This window comes from Carassius gibelio, chromosome A20 (genome assembly GCF_023724105.1).
Source record: "Carassius gibelio isolate Cgi1373 ecotype wild population from Czech Republic chromosome A20, carGib1.2-hapl.c, whole genome shotgun sequence".
In the NCBI taxonomy this organism is placed as follows: domain Eukaryota; kingdom Metazoa; phylum Chordata; class Actinopteri; order Cypriniformes; family Cyprinidae; genus Carassius; species Carassius gibelio.
The window spans coordinates 8530535-8553220 of NC_068390.1; the positions used below are offsets into that span (position 1 = coordinate 8530535).

The 22686-nt window shown below is 37.1% G+C and overlaps 3 protein-coding genes across 8 annotated transcripts; 2 read left to right on the top strand and 1 right to left on the bottom strand.

Moving 5' to 3' along the window:
* Window positions 1-237: 237 nt before the first annotated feature.
* Window positions 238-3354, bottom strand: LOC127938976 (protein C10). Of its 2 annotated transcripts, none has more exons than XM_052535926.1 (4): window positions 3334-3354; window positions 1187-1265; window positions 928-1104; window positions 238-853 (listed from the first exon to the last, which is right to left on the bottom strand). In XM_052535926.1, the coding sequence occupies exons 2-4, from the start codon at window positions 1236-1238 to the stop codon at window positions 714-716; spliced, it is 369 nt and encodes a 122-aa protein (XP_052391886.1). In that variant the 5' UTR covers window positions 1239-1265; window positions 3334-3354; the 3' UTR covers window positions 238-713. The 2 variants fall into 2 exon arrangements, with proteins under 2 accessions (XP_052391886.1, XP_052391885.1); XM_052535925.1 differs by lacking the exon at window positions 3334-3354 and adding an exon at window positions 2396-2528.
* Window positions 2461-3903, top strand: saysd1 (SAYSVFN motif domain containing 1). Of its 3 annotated transcripts, none has more exons than XM_052535923.1 (3): window positions 2461-2598; window positions 3089-3282; window positions 3386-3903. In XM_052535923.1, exons 2-3 carry the CDS (start codon window positions 3106-3108, stop codon window positions 3701-3703), a joined length of 495 nt encoding a protein of 164 aa, XP_052391883.1. In that variant the 5' UTR covers window positions 2461-2598; window positions 3089-3105; the 3' UTR covers window positions 3704-3903. The 3 variants fall into 3 exon arrangements, with proteins under 3 accessions (XP_052391883.1, XP_052391884.1, XP_052391882.1); XM_052535924.1 differs by having other exon boundaries at window positions 2466-2598; window positions 3097-3282; XM_052535922.1 differs by lacking the exon at window positions 2461-2598 and having other exon boundaries at window positions 2648-3282.
* A 1095-nt stretch (window positions 3904-4998) lies between these two features.
* bpnt1 (bisphosphate nucleotidase 1) lies at window positions 4999-12670 on the top strand. 3 transcript variants are annotated; one of them, XM_052534487.1, is made up of 10 exons: window positions 4999-5138; window positions 6232-6359; window positions 7462-7566; window positions 7653-7760; window positions 7877-7925; window positions 9775-9840; window positions 11248-11339; window positions 11431-11628; window positions 11705-11810; window positions 11909-12670. In XM_052534487.1, exons 2-10 carry the CDS (start codon window positions 6240-6242, stop codon window positions 12058-12060), a joined length of 996 nt encoding a protein of 331 aa, XP_052390447.1. In that variant the 5' UTR covers window positions 4999-5138; window positions 6232-6239; the 3' UTR covers window positions 12061-12670. The 3 variants fall into 3 exon arrangements, with proteins under 3 accessions (XP_052390447.1, XP_052390449.1, XP_052390448.1); XM_052534488.1 differs by having other exon boundaries at window positions 5005-5138; window positions 6235-6359; XM_052534489.1 differs by lacking the exon at window positions 9775-9840.
* The last annotated feature ends 10016 nt before the right edge of the window (window positions 12671-22686 follow it).

Below are 22686 nucleotides of genomic sequence, written 5' to 3' on the forward strand. Positions count from 1 at the left end.
AAAAACTTAACATTTCTGTGAAGTTGCTTTGCAATGATTTGTATTGTAAAAAAAAGCTTTATACAAATAACTTGAATTGAATCGAATATGAAAAAACTCTAAATGCTTAAATTATAGCACTTCTGTATTACAGTAAATAAATGAATGCTGTTTGTACGCTTTGGTGGACTTAGACAATGGAAACTAAAGTACTGAGAGACATTTCATAAAAACAGTAATTTCATGATAAGAAACATCTTCCTATTAAATAAAAAGACACTTTATTGAATAAACACTGTTTATATGACTATAATTCATTTTGCAAACAGTAAAGATCACAAGAGCAATGTCACAGGTTATCATTTATGTTTACATGGCCAAATGAGACAATAATCAATACCAACTGTATGAAAACAAACAAGGCCTTTAAAAGGCATCAACAAATTAGTGTTATGCTTGATAAATATGCACATTCAAGGACTTTATTTAGTTGTTTTTACTTTCGTTTTGCGTATATTTATTTAAGTTTTATATTTAAATTTTCACCAGGTTCCCACATCTTTCTTCCTGATCTACGAAACGTTGTTACAGTAAATATGTGGAAAAAAACAACAACTGTTTGAATATTAATTCCACTGATAAAAAACAGGAATGTATAAGTTCAAATTGACAACAATAGGAAAGCATGAATGTGAAATTAGTTATAGTGGATGAAGTGGGAGGTTGTCGCTGTTCTATGAGCTCGGGATGCCGCTGCCAATAGGAGGAGTGGAGAGAGGCGGCAGCAGGAGACTCTTGAGTTTCAGTGACATGGCTGCAATCTCTGGGTCCTGAGTTTCATACATCTTCACCAGCCGGGCGAACTTTAGCACACCTGAAAGGCAAAAACGCAGGAGTTGGAATGACAGCATTTTATTTGTGTTTGCATGTTTGTAGATTAAATCTCACCTTCTCCTTCATTGTTGAAGCCGTATGCTTTGATGACCTCCTGCTGGATCTGAGTGGCCACAGGCAGCACCAGCTGCAGCATCTTGCCCATGTCGTTGCATGCGCTTTCTCTGGCTTCCTCCATGCGGGCTGCATTCTCAGGCACAGAGAACGCCTGGATCACCTCACTAAGAACAACTGCAATGGACGGGAAACGGTCTGGGTGAGACAGAGTCGAGCCGTGACTCCTGAGCGTATGGTTTAAGGACTGACGTCTCACCTCTGGCCTGCTCTACAGTGAGCGTGGGCTGCTGTGCTGGGGCAGAGGCCATGCTGGCTCACTCCACGGAGGAGATTCACTACAGATATCAATTCAAATCAATTAAACGCTGCTGCTGCATGTTATGTGATGATTTATGCATACACTACACAGCTCGACTGTTTCTCTTGCCCTGACAGAACACACTTTCCACATCAACACGGGGACACTGGCTGATTTGTGACACCATTATGGGTATCAAATCATTTGTATATATACAAATCTGTATATATACAATACATAAATAAACAAGAAAAAAATATTATAATTGTGTTGTCTATCTGCATTTATGCTTTCGGTGTCATAAATGATAGGGTGACCAGACATTCCTGTTTTTTGGTTTCCTGTACCCGAAAATGTTACTGTTTTGCAGCACGTTCAAAGCAGCCTGCAAACTAACTATGCACATTAAAGTAAATGATACTATTTGAATGCACTATATATATCATGGTGCGGGATTATTTTACAATGTTGCAGTAATTTCTCCACACACTTCCTATAACTATAGCATGTAGGTGAAGGTATAAAACAACTTAATTACATTTGCTGAAAACACACATTCAATAGTAGTCTTAAATGCAAAGTCCTTGGCCTAATTGGCGATACATTTCAAAAGCACAAAACAATAAAATAAAATTTAAAATAGAATATTGAGTACTATGAGAAAACTCTCTCTCTCTCTCTCTGTATGTATGTATACATATACATATACATATATATATATATATATATATATATATATATATATATATATATATATATATATATATATATATTGTCCCCATCTAATTTGTCAATAAAAAATTGAGAGAGAAAATAAAAAGACGACCATATCAACCCCTTGATTCTGATTATAGGGCAAAGATTAAATATCCAATAAATAATACTTAAACATACTGAATAAATGGCTGCACAGATTGCTTGCAAGCAGCTTCAATTTATATAACGTTAGATTATTAGAAATGTGATATTAATTTGATGTCTTGTTGTTGTTGTTGTTGTTGTTATAAAGAATGAGAGTATGCTGGGTTCATCTGTCATCTATCATTGGATCGTTACTTCCGCTAACCGCGAAACCACTGAATAACCATTCTTTCTGTTGTCCAGATGTATATATATATAGGAATATTTTATACCTAAGTAATATTTGTAATATTTCCATGTACTTACATCGATGAAGCCAGTACCTAATCACAGCCTCTCCTGTGACGCACAGACTTCCGGTGGGTGCAGCCATAAAACTGTCCGTGTGCAACTGCAACTCGTTTGATGAACCATAGAAGATGGCTATGGCGATGAAACTATCAATAACGTCATAAAATGGACTCGGCTTTGCGACCTGAACTCTCCTAATTGATGGATCTCGGCAACTGGTATAAATATCTCTTCACTGTGTATTTTCAGTCGAATTGCTCCTGAAGTTTGTGCGTTAATATCCATTTTTTTTGTCACGTGATACCTGTTACATTACTCAACGGTACTCAGTCTGGACCAATAACAGTGATCTGCGATTACAAGATCAAGATTCATTGATTTTGCAGAGATGCGCGCTTATTATTTCGTGTTTATCTCGTATTATTCACTGGAATCGATAAACTTAAAAAAATAAATAAATTGTTTTTCACTGAGACACAAAAAAGTCCAGAAATTTCAATGTAGCTGAATGAAGTATTTGGTTTAATGAGCCACCAAGCGCCCCCTGGAGGGAAAAAAACACAAAACATTTATGTTAGTGACAAACGAATATTAGAAAGAAGCATTTACAGACCGGTGCAAAACTAACACGGAAGTCTGGGAAAATATTGACAAGTGAACGTGGAAGCGATTTCGACGCAGACTCCGTTCGTTTTCCTCTGATTATAGTTTTTCAGGTATGAAATATGGAGCGTAAGCTGGCTGAGTTCAGAGCCCGAAAGAAAGCCCAAGCTGAAGCTCAGAAACCTGCTGAGAGTGTGATCCAGACTGAAACTAAAGCCATGAGCCTTGATTCTCCAGCAGTGAGTCCTGACACACCGGAACAGAAGCCCACCAGCTGCCTTCAGATTCCACACACACAGGTATGAGCACACTTACTACTCAAATATAACAACAACACAACAGATACATACCTGGAAACCGACCGTGTCGTTTTGCCTATACCCAGTCTTCCTGTCATTTTAGGATCCCAGTCATCGTTTGCTGAACCCTACGTGTGGTGGTTGGCTCCAGCGCGTGGCTCTCACCCATCTGACCCTGCTCAAAGTGCTGCTGTGGCTCGTGCTGCTCGGGCTCTTCTCAGAACTCGAGTTTGGCCTGCCGTTTTTTCTCATATCATTATTCTACTGGCTCTATGAGGGCCTTCGAAGCCCAAGAGCCCGGCAACCTGGAGAAATGAGCGCGTATTCTGTGTTTAACCCTGATTGTCAACCCATCCTGGGAACGTTAACAGCCGAACAGCTGGAAGGAGAGATGGGATACAGGCCAGTGGTCAACAGATGAACGTGTTTGAAAGAAAGCAGACGTTGCTTTCATAGACAACTATCTGGAAATAAAGGAAAACACTAAACCGTCTAAATGTGGAGATGTAAATTGCACTTTGGAAACTTGTTTGCATTATATTAATGTACCCTATAATCATCTTAAATGATTTATTGTGTTTACATTAATAAAATGCTTTATTTTATTCATCTATACACAAATATATGCTTCCTCAGATATCAAAAAAATTTGAATGTCACCTTATTTTAGGCTTTCTTATCCAATTTATTCAGCTGAAATGTATTACTAAGAAACAGGACTTCCTTTTGGATTCACTTACGGAAGGATAAACTTCCAATAAAAGGTCGTCAGTGAGACTCAGTTTGATATTAGCTGGATTATTATCACTCAACCGCTTCGTCAAGGATGACTATGGAGTATGAATCCCTCTTTCTGTCAAGACTGTGTTTATTTAAATTCATTTACACAAAAGGATTCACATTTGCTTGTGACTGGATGTTTTCAGGTGTATTTTATGCTCTTTGATTTAATTCAGTTTAGTCGTTTGTCAGTTTGACCTACTGATATTACAGACTACTACACAGGAATAACAAGCAGATGTTTAATCGTTCATACTTTTAGGGAGCTCTAATGGTTTCACTGAAATAGCTCTGAAGTAAAATAAAGTACGGTACATACAAAGTATGACTTATTTTTGAAATTGATAGGAAAATTAGAGCCATGAATGATTGAATGAATGTGTAAATGCCACTTTTTACCTCCCAATTAAAAAATTTCTTGCAATTCTGAAAAAAAAAAAAAACCCTCAGAATTGGGAGAAAAAGTCACTTCTGTTCAGGCTGCAAAGCATCAAAATGTGATTATTTTGTAAGGGGGTGATTATTTTCTATAGACACTGTATAACTCACAACTCTTGAATGAATTTTAAGAATAATAGTCAGAATTGTGAGATAAATTATCTCTATTATTATTTTATTATTCTATAGACAACTATTTTCTTCACAAATTTCATAATGCATTCCACAAATGATTAATTTCAGTAATGTTTTTACTCATGTGAATTAAATTAAATGGTATATATATATATATATATATATATATATATATATATATATATATATATATATATATATATATAGGTTCTGTCATTTACATAACTTACACTACACTTATTTCAAATGCGTATGGGTAGCTAAAGAATATATATATATATATATATATATATATATATATATATATATATATATATATATATATATTATTTTTTTTTTTTTTTTTACGGGAACTATTTCTTAAAAAAGAAAGCAACACAGGGGGCACTAAGACCTTCCTTCCGAGAACTACAAGACAAACCCAGTGTACTCGACTGTACACGACTTCCTGTCCACAGTGCTGCTGAACTCTGGAGCCCCGCTGGACACGGACTGCGATTAAAGTAAGATCACAGAGCATTAGCTCCATCCCACGAGACATAAAACACACACTTACTGAGAAATATCCGTCTGCACTGCGACATTACACACCAATAACATATCGCCCACGAACTGAACAGTGAATTAACGCTACGAACGAGTATAACGTGATTAAAGAGTAATGACTTGAGTGTGATTACAGAAATGTTTGGGGACGAATGGTAAATTATTTTGAAAACAGTCTCTTCTTGTCTTCCATGATATTTGGTCTCAGACAATAATGTTCAGAGTCCATTTGCATAATTACTCATTAACCATCTAGCTATACACTTAATGACTATTGTCAAAGTTGATGTGCTTTATCATTGTGTTCCGTGATCAAGTGAATACCTGATTCTGGCTTAATACTGGGACAAATAATATTGATTTACTATGATTGATAATTATTAATGTTAATCTTTTCAAATGTTTAGAAAAAGTCATCTACATTTTATCTTAGCTGCATCTGTTTAATTGTCAAGTGCTTAAAAAGCCAATAAATTATCTACAATTGATATACCATGGTTGAGACAGAAAATATGAGAGCCCTGATATAACAATACTATAATTTTGTAACAAAACAGTTTGGCTAAAAATACAGCAGCAGGATATTCGGGATGACTTGACAATGGATAAATAAATAAATAAAGTTTCATAAATATCTGTTTGTGGTGACCAAAACAGGGATGCAGCAGTGAAACTTTATAAAAGATTAATATTTTTTATATGGTTGTCAGGATGTAACAGTAGCGTTCTTCTTTTTCTTAATCAATAGTATATACAAAATCTACACAATGTATATGGACAGATTGTTTAAGGGATGCATGATAACATAAATGTCATAATGCTGATAAAATAAAGACAAAACCCATTTTAAAAAATCTTAAGGATCACTGATTCCAAAAATACATAACAGTAGTAAATCCATATTTTAAGTTTTATTTTGGCGAGAATCTCATTCCTCTTAATGGTCATGTAATAGTGACTTGCAAAACGTGTTGTCTTTTGACTTTTCCCCTGGTTGTTTGCAGTAGGTGTGTCTTTCTGAGCTGTAGTGAGGTGTGCTTCCTGTTTCAGCAGGTGTCATGGCAAGCAAACCTGCAGTGCTGATGCGGCTGATGGCCTCAGCCCACGCCGTGGCCGAAAAGGCTGGAACTATTGTCCGGAAAGTGCTTCAAAGTGGAGAGCTGGGGATCGTTGAAAAGGTATGGCAAGTAGAGGCATGTTACCAACAAGGATGTTCTTCCAAAAAAAACTTGAGATGATCTCATCACTCTTGGGTGGTCCTGAGCTCTTAACTTCCGTTAAAGGGGACGTAACACACACAGTTTCATCCGAATTCATGTTAATCTTGAGTACATATAGAGTAGTGCTGCATCCTTCTTATCTCCAAAAAGTCTTTAGTTTTATCACATTTATAAAAGAAAGATACAGCTTTACGATTCTCTCCGGAAACAGCCATGCTCCTGGAGGCGCGCCATGGGCAGAGCTAAAGAGTGACACTGAATGCCAAAAAAAAAAAAAAGAGATTTGATGCCGTTTCACTTACCGTCTGCAGTTCTGAATCATGACTGGGATCTTTTATAGCATGGACCGCTCCATCTTTCTGTATCAAACGATGTGCAAATCCAGCGTCGGAATGGGCTTTGTTTATAAAACGTTTGTAAACAAACACACTTGTGAAACTCCGTCGTGGCCTCGGAAAAACAAAACTGTATCCACTGTTTACATAACGCTGGGTTCTTAAGGAATCTGAACAAAATGATCTTTCACTTACACCAAAAACACTTCTTTGGATACTTTCTTCCCGAGCAAAGTCCTGTGCAATGCTTGCACCGGATGAAGCTACTTGATGGGCACGATCTGCTCTCACTGTGGTCGATGCATGCATGGGCGTGTCTTTTCTGGGAGAAATGCCCATATAAGGAGTTCCACCCTCGTCTAAGTCATGAAGTGCAATAAAACAAAACGCTCCAAAACTTGTACGAACCCAGAAGTAAGATACTTGGCACATAAATACTGTCAATCATCCAAATTATTTTTTGAAACTTTGTCCATGCTTAGCATGAGAATCCAACTCTTTAACAGTGTAAATAACTGAACTCATGAAACAGCATTGTTTTAAGACCCTAAAATCTGAAATATGTTGATCCACTATTACTAACCCTTCCTACTTGGTAAAATCAAGGCCAATTTTGGCTTATGAGAAGATAACATGACTGTTAATGTAGTAATTAATTTAGTTGGTAAATAGTTTTTACACATGCTTTGCACATGATGTTTTTGTAACCTGTGATTTTGGAACAGTCAGGAGCCAATGATCTACAGACTCTGGCTGACAGGCTTGTTCAGAAGAGTATATGTGCATCCCTGACGAAAAGCTTCCCTAAAGTCACTATCATTGGGGAGGAGGTACGTACGTCTCCTAATATGAAGACACTCAGCCTGTTTTGGCTACAACCAGTGGAATATAATATTTTAATATTTTATTTGTCCAGGAATTACCAGATGAGGCTGTTGAAGAGGACCTAATAGAGAACGGACAAAGCAGCCTAATTCTACAAAAATCTTGCCCGGATCAGTATGCCAGCCTGAAGGAGGAAGAGGTAAAGAGGAATAGGAAACAGAATATGGGCATAATGCTTACAGCTATGCTATAAATGTAGAATATCGTTTTTCTGAAACAAAAAGTAATAGAAAAGTAATATTTCATCATTCTCAGCTGGTTGTGTGGGTGGACCCTCTTGATGGCACTAAAGAATATACAGAAGGTGAGCAGATAAACAGCTTTCAACATTTTGTGTCTCATGATAAAACGTCAGACAATAAATTACATCTCTTCCACTTCTACTCTTTGAGTTTTGGCCTTGTTCAGCTAAGACTGTAAACATCATTGTGCAATAAAGCACCTGGTATTAATCTGTACGGGGTGATGTGATCACAAGTGGACAGCATTACATATGTGTGTAAATGACGTCTACATTCAGTCATCTGATTACACAAACCACATTTATAATCCACATTTTATTTGATTCTAATATATATATATATATATATATATATATATTTATTATTGAAAATAAACAGAAAGTTCTTTCAAGAAACTCCAGATGGTGCAGTCTGATGTAATTTCATCATAATTCACATGGCGCAGCTGATTGGTTTCTTTTCGCACCAGCATCCAATGAGCTGCTCAACATTCAGATACTTGGCTAGTGCTTGCTGTAGCAGTTGCGGTGCGCTTCAGACACCATCCACTTGTATAGATCTGGTATGGGGTGATGTCATGTGTGTTTTATATGGGGATTACTTCTTATTAGTGTAATGGCAAGATGAAGCTTTGAAGCTTCCAGGCAGATGTGTTGAAAAGTGGTTCATTTCTCAAGGCTTTGAATGCCCTTTGAGGGACACCTGCTGGTCAGGAGTGTGACAGTGGCAAAATGTGAGCTACATGGTTAAAAAGGGCTTGATAAATTTGCACAAACAGCCATATAGTAAACACATGATAGATAGATAGATAGATAGATAGATAGATAGATAGATAGATAGATAGATAGATAGATAGATAGATAGAGAGAGAGAGACAGAAAGACAGATACAGTAGATAGATCTGCACTCAAACGAGGTTTCGAACATCATCAGTGATGTCACTTTAGTAAAACGATATAAGCCTCCATGTAGAGCCCTGTCTGGATGGACAGACAAATTGAGCTGCACATTGACAGAGTGCGTGGACATCAGTAGACTGTGCTTATATTAAAAATGATGCAGTCTGTGAAGCAGTGCAGAATGCAGACAAATTAAGTGCACTTCAAATGCATTTGGATGTTTCTCAGACAACAGTTAAGGATAGCCTGTCCACTTACCGCTCAGCTACAGTCCAACCACAAGTGGTTAATTGTGGAGATTGAGGTGTATATGGCCTTGGTCGATCAAGTTGCTTCGGGCAGATGTCGATACCAGACGTAAAGGAGTCTCAAAGGAGTGGTCACATTTAATGTTGCTTGGGGAAATTTTGTGGGCCAAATCAGTCATTTAAATATGAATCCATGTGGAGTTATGCGAGAGGGCAAAAGCTCTTTCACTCATGTTCAAGCTGGTCATGTGAATTTACTGCGTTGACCAACAGAAATCTGCTTGGTTTGAAAGTGATTTCTGGGTAAGCTGTGCACATTACTACACCTTTTGAAAATTTTCTTTTTTGCCTGTGAAATTTGGCTGAAATACTGTTAATATGACCGCTCCTTAAGAATATACATTTTTTTTATTGTCACACAAGTTAGTCCCACTGACAACAGAATCTTTTTATTTTATTTTTTTAATCCAGATCAGATAGCAGTATGGCTTTTCCTGAAAATGTCATTTTCATTGAGGACACAATACTAAAAGTACACTTGCGTTATGCTTAATTAGGGTGCAAGCATGTCCACTTCCGTTGAAGAATGATGAATTTTTTTTTATCATTTACATCTATCTCTCATTCCTATATCTCTCTTAATTTTTTGTCTATCTCTACCTCCACTTGACCTTCATTTGTCCAACACATCTGGTGCTGTCACATGGTGATCTGCTCTTTCTCCTATTTCCTTCTTTGTCTTTGCTCTCCTGTCTCTGCTGTAGCTGCAAGGGTTTTGTACAGCCCAGTTTACATACAGAAGCCAGAACAGCCCTACAGAGCCCCTAACCGTACGGTGATTTAAAGTTTTTTTTTTTGTTTGTTTGTTTATTTTCTTTTTGAGGAATGAGATGTCACATTGTAATTAGACAAGTAAAAGGTTGCTTTCAATCAGAAACGGTATGATGGTTGAAAAAGTTCTCATAGTTGACAAGCAATAGTTGAATTGCATTTGCTCTCTTTGTTGCTTTTATCCAATGTTATCTAATATACCTGTTAAAAAACCTCTTTCCTTCCATTGCTAGTTGGTATTTGGTTGTTTATTCAACTTTAGAAACTACCATCACTTTATTGGACAAATTCATTATCAGGGTTGCAAAGAATGGAGTGGAAATTATGAGAGAAAGAAAGGTGGAATGGGTAAGGACATGTTGCAGACCTGGCCTGAACCTGCATTACCAGCATGGGTGTGTTCACACTTGTGTTCTGTTCCCTTGGTTCTTTTGATCCGGACCACAAAAGAACACAATTTTTTATTCCTGGTTTGCTTAGGGTTCACATTGCTATTTTTTTTTACACCAAGCCAAAATACATAATACAAACTTAAGGCATAAAATACACAACATGACTGAACAACTTTTATTACATATATTTTGTGACAGAACTTACAGTTGTGTAAAGGAATTAAACCAGTGCCACGAAATTTGTCCGCTGCACAAATGTAGATCTTCTGCAAGATGCCAGTTCCAGTGCCTGTACCAGATTATAATGGGTTTTGGTTCATTTAGTTGTTTCAAGTCCATGTTGTGTTCATACTTCATGTAAACTGCACTAGATTTAATTTGTAAGTAAACCAAGACCCCTTGAAAAGATGGGTCTTTGGTCCACTTGTTTGGTGTGCACCAAGGTTTGGAGGGCAGCATACACAGTTGATGAATCGTTTAATAAAATCAAACCTGCCAAGTGTGAACACTTCCTAAGGCAGGGGTGTCCTGTCCTGCTCCTGGAGGGCACTGTCCTTCAGAGTTTAGCTCTTTTTAAACACACCTGAACCAGCTAATCAAGGTCTAGGTATACTAAAAATTTCCAGGCAGGTGTATTGAGGCTATTTGGAGCTAAACTCTGCAGGACAGTGGGCCTCCAGGACTGAGTTTGGACACCCCTGTCCTAAGGTCCCGAACCTTGGTGCACACCAAACAAGCATACCGAGATCCATCTTTTTAGGGGATATCGGTCTGCTTGTTTGGTATGCACCAAAGCTCAGATGGCAACATTAACCTTATTCAAATAAACCACAATATCAGCGTTTGAGTTTGTTCAATCGAACCAAACATGTCAAGTGTGAACACACCCTTAGGTCTTACCCATACAGTGTCATATACTGTACATTTACAAGAGCATAGTGGGGTTAACAATATTTTAATGTTGGAGCTGACTAATACTTTTTATAATGTTGTTTGTGTGCCATTTTATTGCAGGGCTCTTGGATCATGTGACAGTGCTAATAGGCATTGCTTATAGAGGGACAGCCATTGCTGGAGTCATCAATCAACCCTTCTACAACTACCAGGTCCAACTTGTTGGTCACTGACACATGCTACACTATATCTGTTAAGGCTGAGATTGGTTGACCTGTTTTTTTGTGTTCTCTGTTCATTCAGATGGGGACTGGTGCTTCTTTGGGCAGAACATTATGGGGAGTACTGGGTTTGGGCGCATTTGGGTTTCAACTCCAGGAAGTCCCAGATGGTAAAAGAATCATTACTACTACACGATCCCATAGCAATAAACTTGTGATCGACGCAGTGCAAGCCATGGAGCCTCATGATGTCATCAGAGTGGGAGGGGCTGGGAATAAGGTGGGTCACAGCCTTTGATTTGAGTCAGTACTGGCATAGAAGAAAACTAATAACATCTTGATTCTGGTCCTGGTAGATCATCCAGCTGGTGGAGGGAAAAGCCTCCGCTTATGTGTTTGCCAGTCCAGGATGTAAAAAGTGGGACACATGTGCACCTGAAGCAATTCTGCACGCAGTTGGAGGTGACAGTCATTTTTTTTTTTTTTTGCATATATATTCTTGAAAATGAACTTGATATTTAATATAAATATATACATTTTATGTTGTTTTTTATATACAGGCAAACTGACAGACATGCATGGTAATGCATATAAATATGATGCCAATGTGCAGCACATGAACTCCGCTGGAGTGCTAGCAACACTGAGGAATCACGAGTACTATTTAAGCAGAGTGCCACAGGCTGTCCTACAGGCTCTTCCTTCTAACTGACCCATTACAGGATATGAAGTCATACTCTAAACCGTTGTGACCTTTGTGCCTCAAAGCTGATGTCATTGCCATAAAATCTTCATTCATATAAAAACAAAGATGATTAAGTACAGTTTTTATTTGAAATGTTATTATTTCTTAGAATTAACTTAAAAATAGTTAATTATTTACTGAGGACATTCACAACATGTTTTGGTCCATTTTTAGTAGGGGACCAAATAGAATTCTTTTCTAAATGTTTATAAAAATATAGCATGCAGGCCATTTAAAAGGAAACATATATTATACATGTGTATATATAGATGTCCTATTGCATATACATGGTAATGGTCTTAATCATTAAAGTTTTTTTTTTTTTTAATTCCATGTTTGCCCATTAATCTAGCTAACACTTTAAAACCAATGTTTTATGTTTTCATTGCTATAGCTAGGTATGACATTTAAAATTATTTCTGTTTAACTTCATGGTGTTGAAAGTTGCATGAGGAAAGTCTGCACTACTCTGCTACTGTGAAATGTGTTTTCCATTTAAGGGTATTTGACAGTTTTGCATCAACCATAACCAAAACATTACAACAGAAGTGCACTAATAAAATTAAATTGTTGACAACCAGGATTGATTATGCTGCTATATTTGCAATATTTAGTTTAAAGTCTTCTTATATCTACTTGTAACCAGTTAGATTGAAACAAGACCACAAGTTGGATGAGAAATAATCTTTATTTTAAATAATAGACTTCATTGAAGCATCACTGTATTGAAATGTCCAAAAAAAGCTTAAAAATGTGACATAACGACAACAAAAAAAGTGCTAATCATATTTGTAGTAATGCATAATATGAAAAAGGCTTACCTGAGGTGTAATGCTGTCAGAAGTGTTCATATTTGATAAGCAGAGCCGATGGCAGCTTGCAGGCCATCTGTTCAGCAGTTCCAAGACATGGAGACTTTAAGACACAGTTCACCCAAAAAACACTCTCGTCGTTCTCTGACAGCCTTTGTTGTTTCAAACCTGCATGTTGGACACAGAAGCATAAATGTTGATAAATGTACTGGTCAGTGTCCTCCACATGATGGAAGTGAATAGAGATCCAGCCAGTCAAACTCCGAAATGAACCAAAGATAAGTAGATAAATTAAAATTAGAAGCTACATAATATGACTTAGATCTGCACCCAAGTCCTCTGAAGTGATACAATAGCCATTTATAAGTAACCTCACTTTCATTATGTGGAAAAGAGAAGCCAGTACATTATTCCAAATTTCTCTTTTAGTGTTTCACGATAGGAACTCAGTCATGCAGGCTTGGAATGACATGAGAAAAGAAGTAAATCATGTACAATTTCATATTAAGGTAAACTATCCCTTTAAGTAATTGATCATGACACTGCACAACTTCTTTTTGAAAAACCATTCCGGAAATCATTACGGTCTTTACGTAGTACTGAATGTTTTCTGTGCAGGCTCTTCTGGGTAATATATGTATGCATGAGGAATAAGTGAAAGTGGCCAAGTGTGTTGACCCATACTCAGAATACTCAACCCTGATCAAACTCAACTAGCTGTGATTTTACTGTTTGATAGAGCTAAACTCTGCAAGAAACTGGACCTCGTGGGCCAGATTTGAGGATTCCTGGGCCCATATTCATAAAGATTCTAAGAATCCTCTCAGAAAACTCTTAATTTAGCTTAAAAACTTTTACGTAGGAGTTTTAGCTTAAGAGCAATTCGGGACCGATCTGAGAGCAACTGAGTAAGAAAAAGACAAAAACTTTCATCTTAGTGAGGAGGAGGGGTTGACCCTGTTGCTATGTATGACACAATCTTTTGAAGACTGTGATTGGTTGGTTGAATTTACATGCATTATTTTTCCTATTTGACCGTTTTCTCACATACACACACACATTATATGTGTGAATATAAATTATTTTTTACCATGCTTTCCTATAAGGTATTTGACTGGCTTAGAATGCTAAAAATTATTTTACTCTTTCCAATTACAGTGATTGCTGTCCCATTTAAGTGGTGGTTTGAATGTTGGTTTTACTGTATCAAACATGGAATCAAAACCAAGAAGGGCGAGAAAGCCAGACTGGACAGAGGAACAGTGTTTACTGTTAGCTGTTAAACATGGGAGCATATAGCACAAACTATTAACGGTTCATTCCCTCTGATTGTGCGCACCTATCAGCCTGCTATATTCATAAATGCAGTTTTTCAAGCTTGCAAGGTGGGATTGTCCAGTGGAAACTAAATGAAATGCGACACAATAAGATGTTCTGAAAGTGCTGTAATTGTTTGTTTGATCACTCTGCTTCCAGAAGGTTGTGACAGACTCAAATCATCACTATTGCATTGTTGCATTTTCCCAGTTGCCAAATATCATAATGTAGTGATTACTTTAATTTCTGGCGCTATGCTATTTCTGCGCTGTGTCTGAGATTTAAGCACGTCTCTAATAAGATCAGTCACAAACATGATCCCTGCACGATCTGATCTATAGCGTCTTATTAACTCACTGTCATCCATGGTCTGCAACACATTTCTTCTGCCTCTTCTTCTTTCTGCCATTTTCTCCTCTGCTAAAGAAACTCTTAAGCCTCTTAAAAGTCCTCGACTGCGCTCCTAACAAGTTTGACCTTAAGACCTCTTTTAAGGGTTAAGATGCTTTCTGAATTACTTCTTTTCTTTTCTAGGATTTTTTCTTTAATTTTAAGAGTAAACACCCACATTTCTAAGAATTCTTTATGATTACGGGCCCTGGTTTATAGGCTATATTGCTGTGTGTAGAATAACGTTGCATTTTTTATATTTAATAAATATTTAGTTTTAATAAAATGTTATTTGGGCAGGTGTTCAAGTAGATGTTTTTAGATTTAAATCTAGATTAGATTTTTTTTTTAAAGTATCGATAGTCTATGCTTGTCCTGACACTTTATTCATATCCAAAATGAGGAGATGTGAACACCATGGAGTACTGAGCTCATTCATACTTGAAGCCAGAGGGCGCTCTCGTGCAGAAAGTCCAAAACAGTCTCATAAAAGTAATAACTTATGAACTGCAGGAAATCCCTAAAATGGACAAAAGCATCAGGCTGTAGCTGTACTGAATAAAAAACAGAAACGATTTTACTGATGAAACAGGATGACGATAAACACGCGATTGAAAAAATATAGGGTTTATATGTGTTTTTCAAGTCTTTTCCAGATAATAAATAAATAGCCTGAACTATATGAATAATGCTTGACATATTTAGTATAGAAGCTATAAAATATATTTTCTGCCTTATTCTGTGATAAAAATGTGAAAATGGTGTTTACTGTTGCATTTTTAAACCAATCATAAAATTTTAATTGGGAAAATATTGTACAAAAATATGATAGGCCCTTGCTGCAGCTAAGGCTGGCCACACACTGGGCAATTTTATCCCCTAACAATGATGGGGGGGGGGGTGCTCTGTTGGCCCCTGGTGTCATTATGATTATTTATCTGCTCCCGATTGAGACAGAGCTTCTCCAAACTCAAAACAAATATCACACGTTTGATATTTACGACTCTTGATCGGGCTGCCTCTGACGTGATACCTGCGAGCGAGCAAGCGTCACAGATGTTGCGTGCTTCTATAGCTGAAACCTGGCAGCCACAAACATGCCATGAAAGCAGAGAACATCACGCAGAGAGTCTGCTGACAACATTGTCCTCCATTTATTTTTCTCCTCTAGTTACGGTTGATCTCGCGAGTCTCCATGAGATGTCGTGTCACTGTGAAATCGTTCCTACAATCATCAAGTGTGTGGTCTCGTGGTCTGGTTGAATCGTCTAGTGTGCGTTCAGAAGATGATAAGGCAAAAAATTGGTTGAAACCGTCTTTATGGCTGTGGTCTCCCATGGTTTGAAAATTGTCTAGTGTGCAGCCAGCTTTACGTTTCTTCTACAGGCTACAACAGCTATACATGCTCTCTTCACATCATTCTTGTATAAAAATAATAAATAATATTATACTAATATTAGCATATAAGCACACCACTCCGCTGGGAACTCCACTTACCGGCAGCTGCGGATGTGTAGAGTGCTAAATGTATAATGTGTGGGATCGTCCCAGATGAGATCTCAGGTGAAATGTCATCATGTGGATCATTTTATTTATTTATTCTCATGCCTTCACAAAAGGGTTTTTAAAATATAAAAGCCTTTACAAAAGGGAAATGGGGAAAAGGGGCACATGCCCCTAAGAAGAATATTCTGAAAATATAACTTAATTTTTTTCTCTATATGCATAAAAGACAAAATGCAAAGCAGATCATGAGAAAAAAAAAAAACAGATAGTGAAGATGTGTGAGTTTTTCTCACACGTTATGGAACATTGACAGACAACAACTAAGGTAACTAAGGAGACTGCAACATATCAGTATAAAGATAATTTATCACAGGAATAATATAAAAATGATTAAAAACAGCCACACATTTATTTTTAATAGGTAAAATGTATCTAATATTCTTTTGGTGCGCTTTTTGAATCAAAAGCATGAAAGGAAAATGTTTTGCCTCAGAGTACATTCATCCCTCAACTGACACAATTTTTGTATCACATCATTGGACTAGGGGTGCACAATCCTGAGGATTTATCTACTTACAAAGTTCAGCTCAAACCCTGATCAAACACACTGGAACTAACTAACGGAGTTCTTCGTAAGCACTGGATAGGGCTGATACTGAACTCTGCAGGCAGGTAGATCTCCAGGAACAGGATTGGGCACGAGGTGAAAAATTACAGGTACAATGTGTGTCGCGTGCTGATTTAAAATCACGTCACAGAAACACAGCAATGTAGGTTTTTGCAGCTTGACCCCACCACTTTCTGGAACAACTGGTACAAAAGCTACACAGCTGAGCCCCTGAACACTGAAAGATGTAGATAAGTAGCTAATGTTTAGTTAGTTCAGGGGTGTCCAATCCTTCACCTGGAAGAACCAATGAGTCCAAACACCTTGATTAGCTGGTTCAGGTATGCTTAACTCTTTCCTTGTCAGTTAATTTTTTTTTTTAGTTGCCAGTCACCACCAGCATTTTCACAAAATGTTCATGGCTACATCTGATCAGAATGATGATCAAACATGGATGGAGTAAACCGTTTCCATCAACACCTTCAACGCTTGGTCAGTCCTACACCACTACCTGGATCATCATTTTATCTAGTAACAGGCATTTTTGACTTAAATGCCGTTCAATGATCACGTTATTTCACATATGTATCCGCTTGCATATGTGATGTGACTGCTTCAAAATTCCGGAAATGGCAAGGAAAGAGTTAATTAGGGTTGGAGCTAAATTGCAGGGCCCGTATTCATAAAGATTCTAAGAATCCTCTCAGGAAACTCTTAATTTAGCTTAAAAACTTTTACGTAGGAGTCTTAGCTTAAGAGCGATTCGGGACCGATCTGAGAGCAACTCTTGAGTAAGGAAAAGACTAAAACTTTCATCTTAGTGAGGAGGCGGGGTTGACCCTGTTGCTATGTATGACACAATCTTTTGAAGACTGTGATTGGTTGGTTGTCCAAGAAGAAAAAAAAAAAAAAAAAAAAGAGTGATTTTAAGTATAGGGTCTATTCTAATTCTCACTTTGAATTTATATGTGTAATGCTTTTAATTTCCTATAAGGTATTTGATGATAAAAATAAGAACAATGATAAAAATTGTTCCACTCAAATTGCAGTGATTGCTGTCGTATTTAAGTGGAGGTTTGAATGTTGGTTTTACTGTATCAAACATGGAATCAAAACCAAGAAGGACGAGATAGCCAAACTGGACAGAGGAACAGTGTTTACTGTTAGCCCAGTTAGTGGATGAACACAAGGCCATTCTTAAAGAGCGTATAGCACAAACTATTAACGGTTAATTTCCCCTGCTTGTGCGTACCTATAAACCTGCTATATTCATAAATACAGTTTTTTCGAGCCCGCAAGGTGGGATTGTCCAGTGGAAACGAAATGAACTGCGACACAATAAAATGTTCTGAAAGTGCTTTAATTGTTTGTGTGATCACTCTGCTTCCAGAAGGTTGTGACAGACCCAAATCATCACTATTGCATTGTTGCATTTTCCCAGTTGCCAAATATCGTAATGTAGTGATTAATTTCTGGCGCTATGGTATTTCTGCGCTGTGTCTGAGATTTAAGAACGTCTCTAATAAGATCAGTCACAAACATGATCAATGCAAAATCTAATCTATAGCGTCTTATTAACTCACTGTCATCCATGGTCTGCAACACATTTCTTCTGCCTCTTCTTCTTTCTGCCATATTCTCCTCTGCTAAAAAAAACTCTTAAGCCTCTTAAAAGTCCTCTTCTGTGCTCCTAAAAAGTTTGGCCTTAAGACCTCGTAAGGGTTAAGATGCTTTCTAAATTACTTTTTTCCTTTTTAAGAGTTTTTCCTTTCCATTTTAAGATTAAACGCCCACATTCCTAAGATTTTTCTTAGAATTTTGTCACTAGGAGCTACTTTTTGCATTAAGATTCTTTATGAATACGGGGCCAGGACACTGGTCCTCCAAGCACAAGCTTGGACACCCAGGTTAGTTAATTCCCCCGACACTGCTGGTATATGAAGAACATTGTCATATAAACATATGGAACAAAATCAGCACAAAAAACAGCCTTAAATGGCTTGTTTAGATATCCAGGCCAAATTAATGGCTGCCGTCCAAATTTCCTCTGTTATCCTTTCATCTGCAAAGCATTTTTACCCAGTTGGTTGTAGAAATGTGGGAGACATGTGTCTGAAATTCCTGAAGCCATCCGTAAGCATTTCCACTTAACTCAAAAAGAAGTTGCTTGACTGGTATGAGTTGCAAAAAAAAATGTTTGGTTGTGGTCACACTGAAGTTTTCTCTCCCTATATGTAAACATGTAACTGATCACTTTGAAGCCGACGGAAAATGACATCATGACAATGCTGATTGGCTGACGAACATCCACCGTCCCAAGACCTTCACTAACTATCGGAGTCGTAATGTGAAAAGTTAGTGGAAGGTGTGTGTGGGGGGGGGGGGGGTGTTTATGCTTGATAAATAGCAATATAGTTCTTTCAATATACTTTGTGTATTGATCTGGAGCTTCTAACAGCAGCTGCGCTTACATCATTAAACAAGTTTTATAAGTTTTATAACACTTATAAAACCGAGCGATGGCTTCATCAAATGGCTCTTTTATTTGGAAAATTGGACTTCCTTTTTACCATATAAGGAATATTGGGCATTCCAATTTCATCCATTCACTGCAATAGGGTGTCCAACTCAATCATGGCAATTCATAACTTTTTTAGTTCTAGAGAACTTGTATAATCTTTATCCGTATGCTTTCAAAATCTTTTTTTTTTTATGCCCCAAAACATTCACTTTTTTTCTCTCTTAAAGATCTTAATATTAAAAAAATATATATAATAAAATGAATCAATTCAAGAAAATCATATCATATACAATTGTGCCACTTATGCACCTAAACGTTCTCGTGAGATCGGGTTGGCCTGCCTCTTGTCTTTCTCAACTTTAGGGAAGTATTACCAGACTCAACAACTCACAATGTCTCTGCCAACTAAAAGACAGCTTTAATATTAATGGGTCAGATTCTTGTGGCATGGTGACCAGTTAGCTTTAAAAAGCCATTATCCTGCTCAAATCAGATGCAAACTTTTTTCCTGCTGATCGTTATCCATGGTGACTGTGTAACTAATAACTAAGAAAGAGACACCCCCATCCATTTCTAACTGGCGGGTTACAGGCCTCTCAATGGCCCCATTTACACTGCATGGTTCAAGTGACCCGATTTTTTCCTCTCATGTGGCACAGATCGGATATGACTGGTGAACGTGTAAGCAGAGAAAAATAATAAAAAAAATCACAAGGATTCCGATTTTGTCAGATCTGATTCAGGCCTCATTCATATGTGGTAATAAATCGGATATGAATCAGATACGTGCATTTGCATGTGCCATGTAAGCAGACATATCAGATATTCCCCAGTAAATGCGAGCAATACGTAATTTAAAAAAAAGTCACGTCAACTCAGGTGGACACAACCAACTGAGATCATTCACATGAATTATTGGCGCGATGGAGGACGAAGGATACACATAATGGAGCAATGTGGAGGTTTCATGTCTTTTAAGTCTTTGGGGCGAAGAGACAGTGCATGCAAAAATGCAGGGTAGTTACAGAAATTAAAGGGCTCTCCTTTTTTTCTCCGCCATACGAGACCAATGTTTTGCTGATTTTTTTGTTGACTTTTCAAAATATTGCGGAAAAACACTGTATACCGTATTTTCCGCACAATAAGGCGCACCGGATTATAAGGAGCACCTTCAATGAATGGCCCATTTTAGAACGGTTTTCAAATATAGGGCGCACCGGATTATAAGGCACATAGAATAAAAGATACTGCAGTCAAACGTGACTGGGTTTGTGTTATGCATCCCCTAGATGGACCTGTGCTAAAGGGAATGTCAACATTTTGACAGAGCTCCTTGATCCTTGATAAGGCGCTCCGGATTATAAGGCGCACTGTCGTTTTTTGAGAAAATCAAAGGCTTTTAATTGTGCCTTATAGTGCCGAAAATACGGTAATTTTATTTGCATCTGCATCCTTTGTATTTCGTGCTGTTTTACTTCCTTTTCCGGGTCAGAACGTCTACGTTTGGTAGTTTCAGCAGTGTATAGTGTAAATGCAAAAATCGGATACGGGTCACTTTTGAAAGATGATGTAAGCGGGTCGTCAAAAAAATCAGATATAGTCCGAAAATCCGATTTGGGCATCAAGACCTGCAGTGTAAATGCAGCCAATGACAACAGTGAGATTTCAGCTAAAACAGAGAAGTCATGACACTTTTCGAACTAAAAATTGAGTTATTTCGGCTGCTAGGAAGACATGCTAACATGCCCCCCTCGCAAAAATGTATTGTATGACCTTGAAAGACGGCATACACAGACAGTTAATACACTCAGAAAATGTGCATAGGATACATAAAATTCATTCAAATAGCTGTCACACATCTGTGAGGTATAAAACATGTAAATGCACACACAATTTGAGAAGTTCATGGAGGTTTAAAGAACCCAGTATTTGGAATCGTAATGTATGGACTTTCTTGATTTTCCCAACTTTGCATGGGAATGGGGGAACATGGCTCATTATTCTTAGGGCTTGTGTTTTTTTTTTTTTTTTTTTTTTTTCTGGCATAGAACAATTATTTGATCTGATGGTTTCCACAAAATTGCTGCTCAAAAATGTAAAGGCCCCCAGCTTTGTTTAAAAGTTTATCCTCTGGGTTTTTATTGTTAATACCATTCAATACCAGCACTGTTTTTAAGTATTACAAAGGTATTACAAGCACTTCATACAAACTCATGTGAACTAATGTCTTTTGGTGGCAGCAAACAATTATATTTATGCAGGCTGTAGAGTATACTGCATTATGAAAGAAAAATACTGCAAATTAATATCTTGATTAATATCAGCTTAAATTTACCCATTTAAATAAGTACATTTAATTGAGCATTGAGAGGTTATTTTTGAAAGTGTTAATTTCTTGTGTTTGAGAGAGGCATGTAATCAACAATTACAACTTTCAAGGACAAGTATGTTAGTAGCAATACAAAGTTTGGTTTATTTATTCTCTATTAAGTCACCAACCAATGAGTCATTGTTTTGACTGGGGACATTTTTTTTTTTTTTGTACATTGTAAATGATTAACAACACAAAAGAATGAACTATACTAATTTTGTGTATGTTTTTTACTCAAAAGGGAGCAGTTAAACTTTGTGTGCAATCAATGAATAGCTTCCAAGAATCAAAAGACACCCACACTTTATTTCTAAATCGTATGATATTCTTCTTTGCAACACTGTTTTCCTTTTGAAGTAACAGACAGCAGTCAGTAACTGTCAAGCTCTAAAGACAACAAAAGCACCACAGTAATCCTATTAACTCCTGAACAGCATTCAGGGTCTTCAAATAAAGCTATGTATACTCTATAACCTTTATTTTAGGCACAGACTTCAATTATTATCATCTTTTACTAAAAACTGTTGCAATGAAGAAAGGTATGAGGAACTTTTCCCCCCTTCAAACTGGCAATAAAAAAAATAAAAAATAAAATTAAAATGCACCCAATAAATACTGAGGAAACACTGAAAGACTGAAAAAATAGATTCATAGATTGTATATGTATCATGGATTGTGCATATTGTTCACACTTACCTTTCATGCCATCTCATTCGTATTTGTTTCAATATTTAACTACTGAATGTGGTTTTATAAGCATTTAATGAACATAACGGACGTTTGGACCACTTGATAAGTGCACTAATACCCAGTGTGCATTCATTAAAGAACCCGAATAATACTGCAAAAACTAAAACCTTAGGAAATGCATTACATATTTAAACAATGGGGTTGTTACAATACATACTCTTAGAAACAGCTACTGTTCCTGCATATTGAACTTTGTTATTAATAAAGCTTATTTCTTAGGCCATGTCCACATGTATTAATATAAACTGAGTTTTTCCTTCCATTTAAAAAAAAATAATCTGTCCACATGAAAACGCAAAAGCATGCTATGAAGCACTGT

Excerpts from the sequence above, each read along its gene's own strand:
- LOC127938976 (XM_052535926.1), bottom strand. The coding sequence starts at position 1,238 with ATGGCCTCTGCCCCAGCACAGCAGCCCACGCTCACTGTAGAGCAGGCC. Across the intron at positions 1,105-1,186 it reads CACTGTAGAGCAGGCCAGAG|TTGTTCTTAGTGAGGTGATC; the intron begins GTGAGACGTCAG and ends CGTCCATTGCAG. Across the intron at positions 854-927 it reads CTTCAACAATGAAGGAGAAG|GTGTGCTAAAGTTCGCCCGG; the intron begins GTGAGATTTAAT and ends TTTGCCTTTCAG.
- saysd1 (XM_052535923.1), top strand. The coding sequence starts at position 3,106 with ATGGAGCGTAAGCTGGCTGAGTTCAGAGCCCGAAAGAAAGCCCAAGCT. Across the intron at positions 3,283-3,385 it reads TTCAGATTCCACACACACAG|GATCCCAGTCATCGTTTGCT; the intron begins GTATGAGCACAC and ends CTGTCATTTTAG.
- bpnt1 (XM_052534487.1), top strand. The coding sequence starts at position 6,240 with ATGGCAAGCAAACCTGCAGTGCTGATGCGGCTGATGGCCTCAGCCCAC. Across the intron at positions 7,567-7,652 it reads TCACTATCATTGGGGAGGAG|GAATTACCAGATGAGGCTGT; the intron begins GTACGTACGTCT and ends TTATTTGTCCAG. Across the intron at positions 7,761-7,876 it reads CCAGCCTGAAGGAGGAAGAG|CTGGTTGTGTGGGTGGACCC; the intron begins GTAAAGAGGAAT and ends CATCATTCTCAG.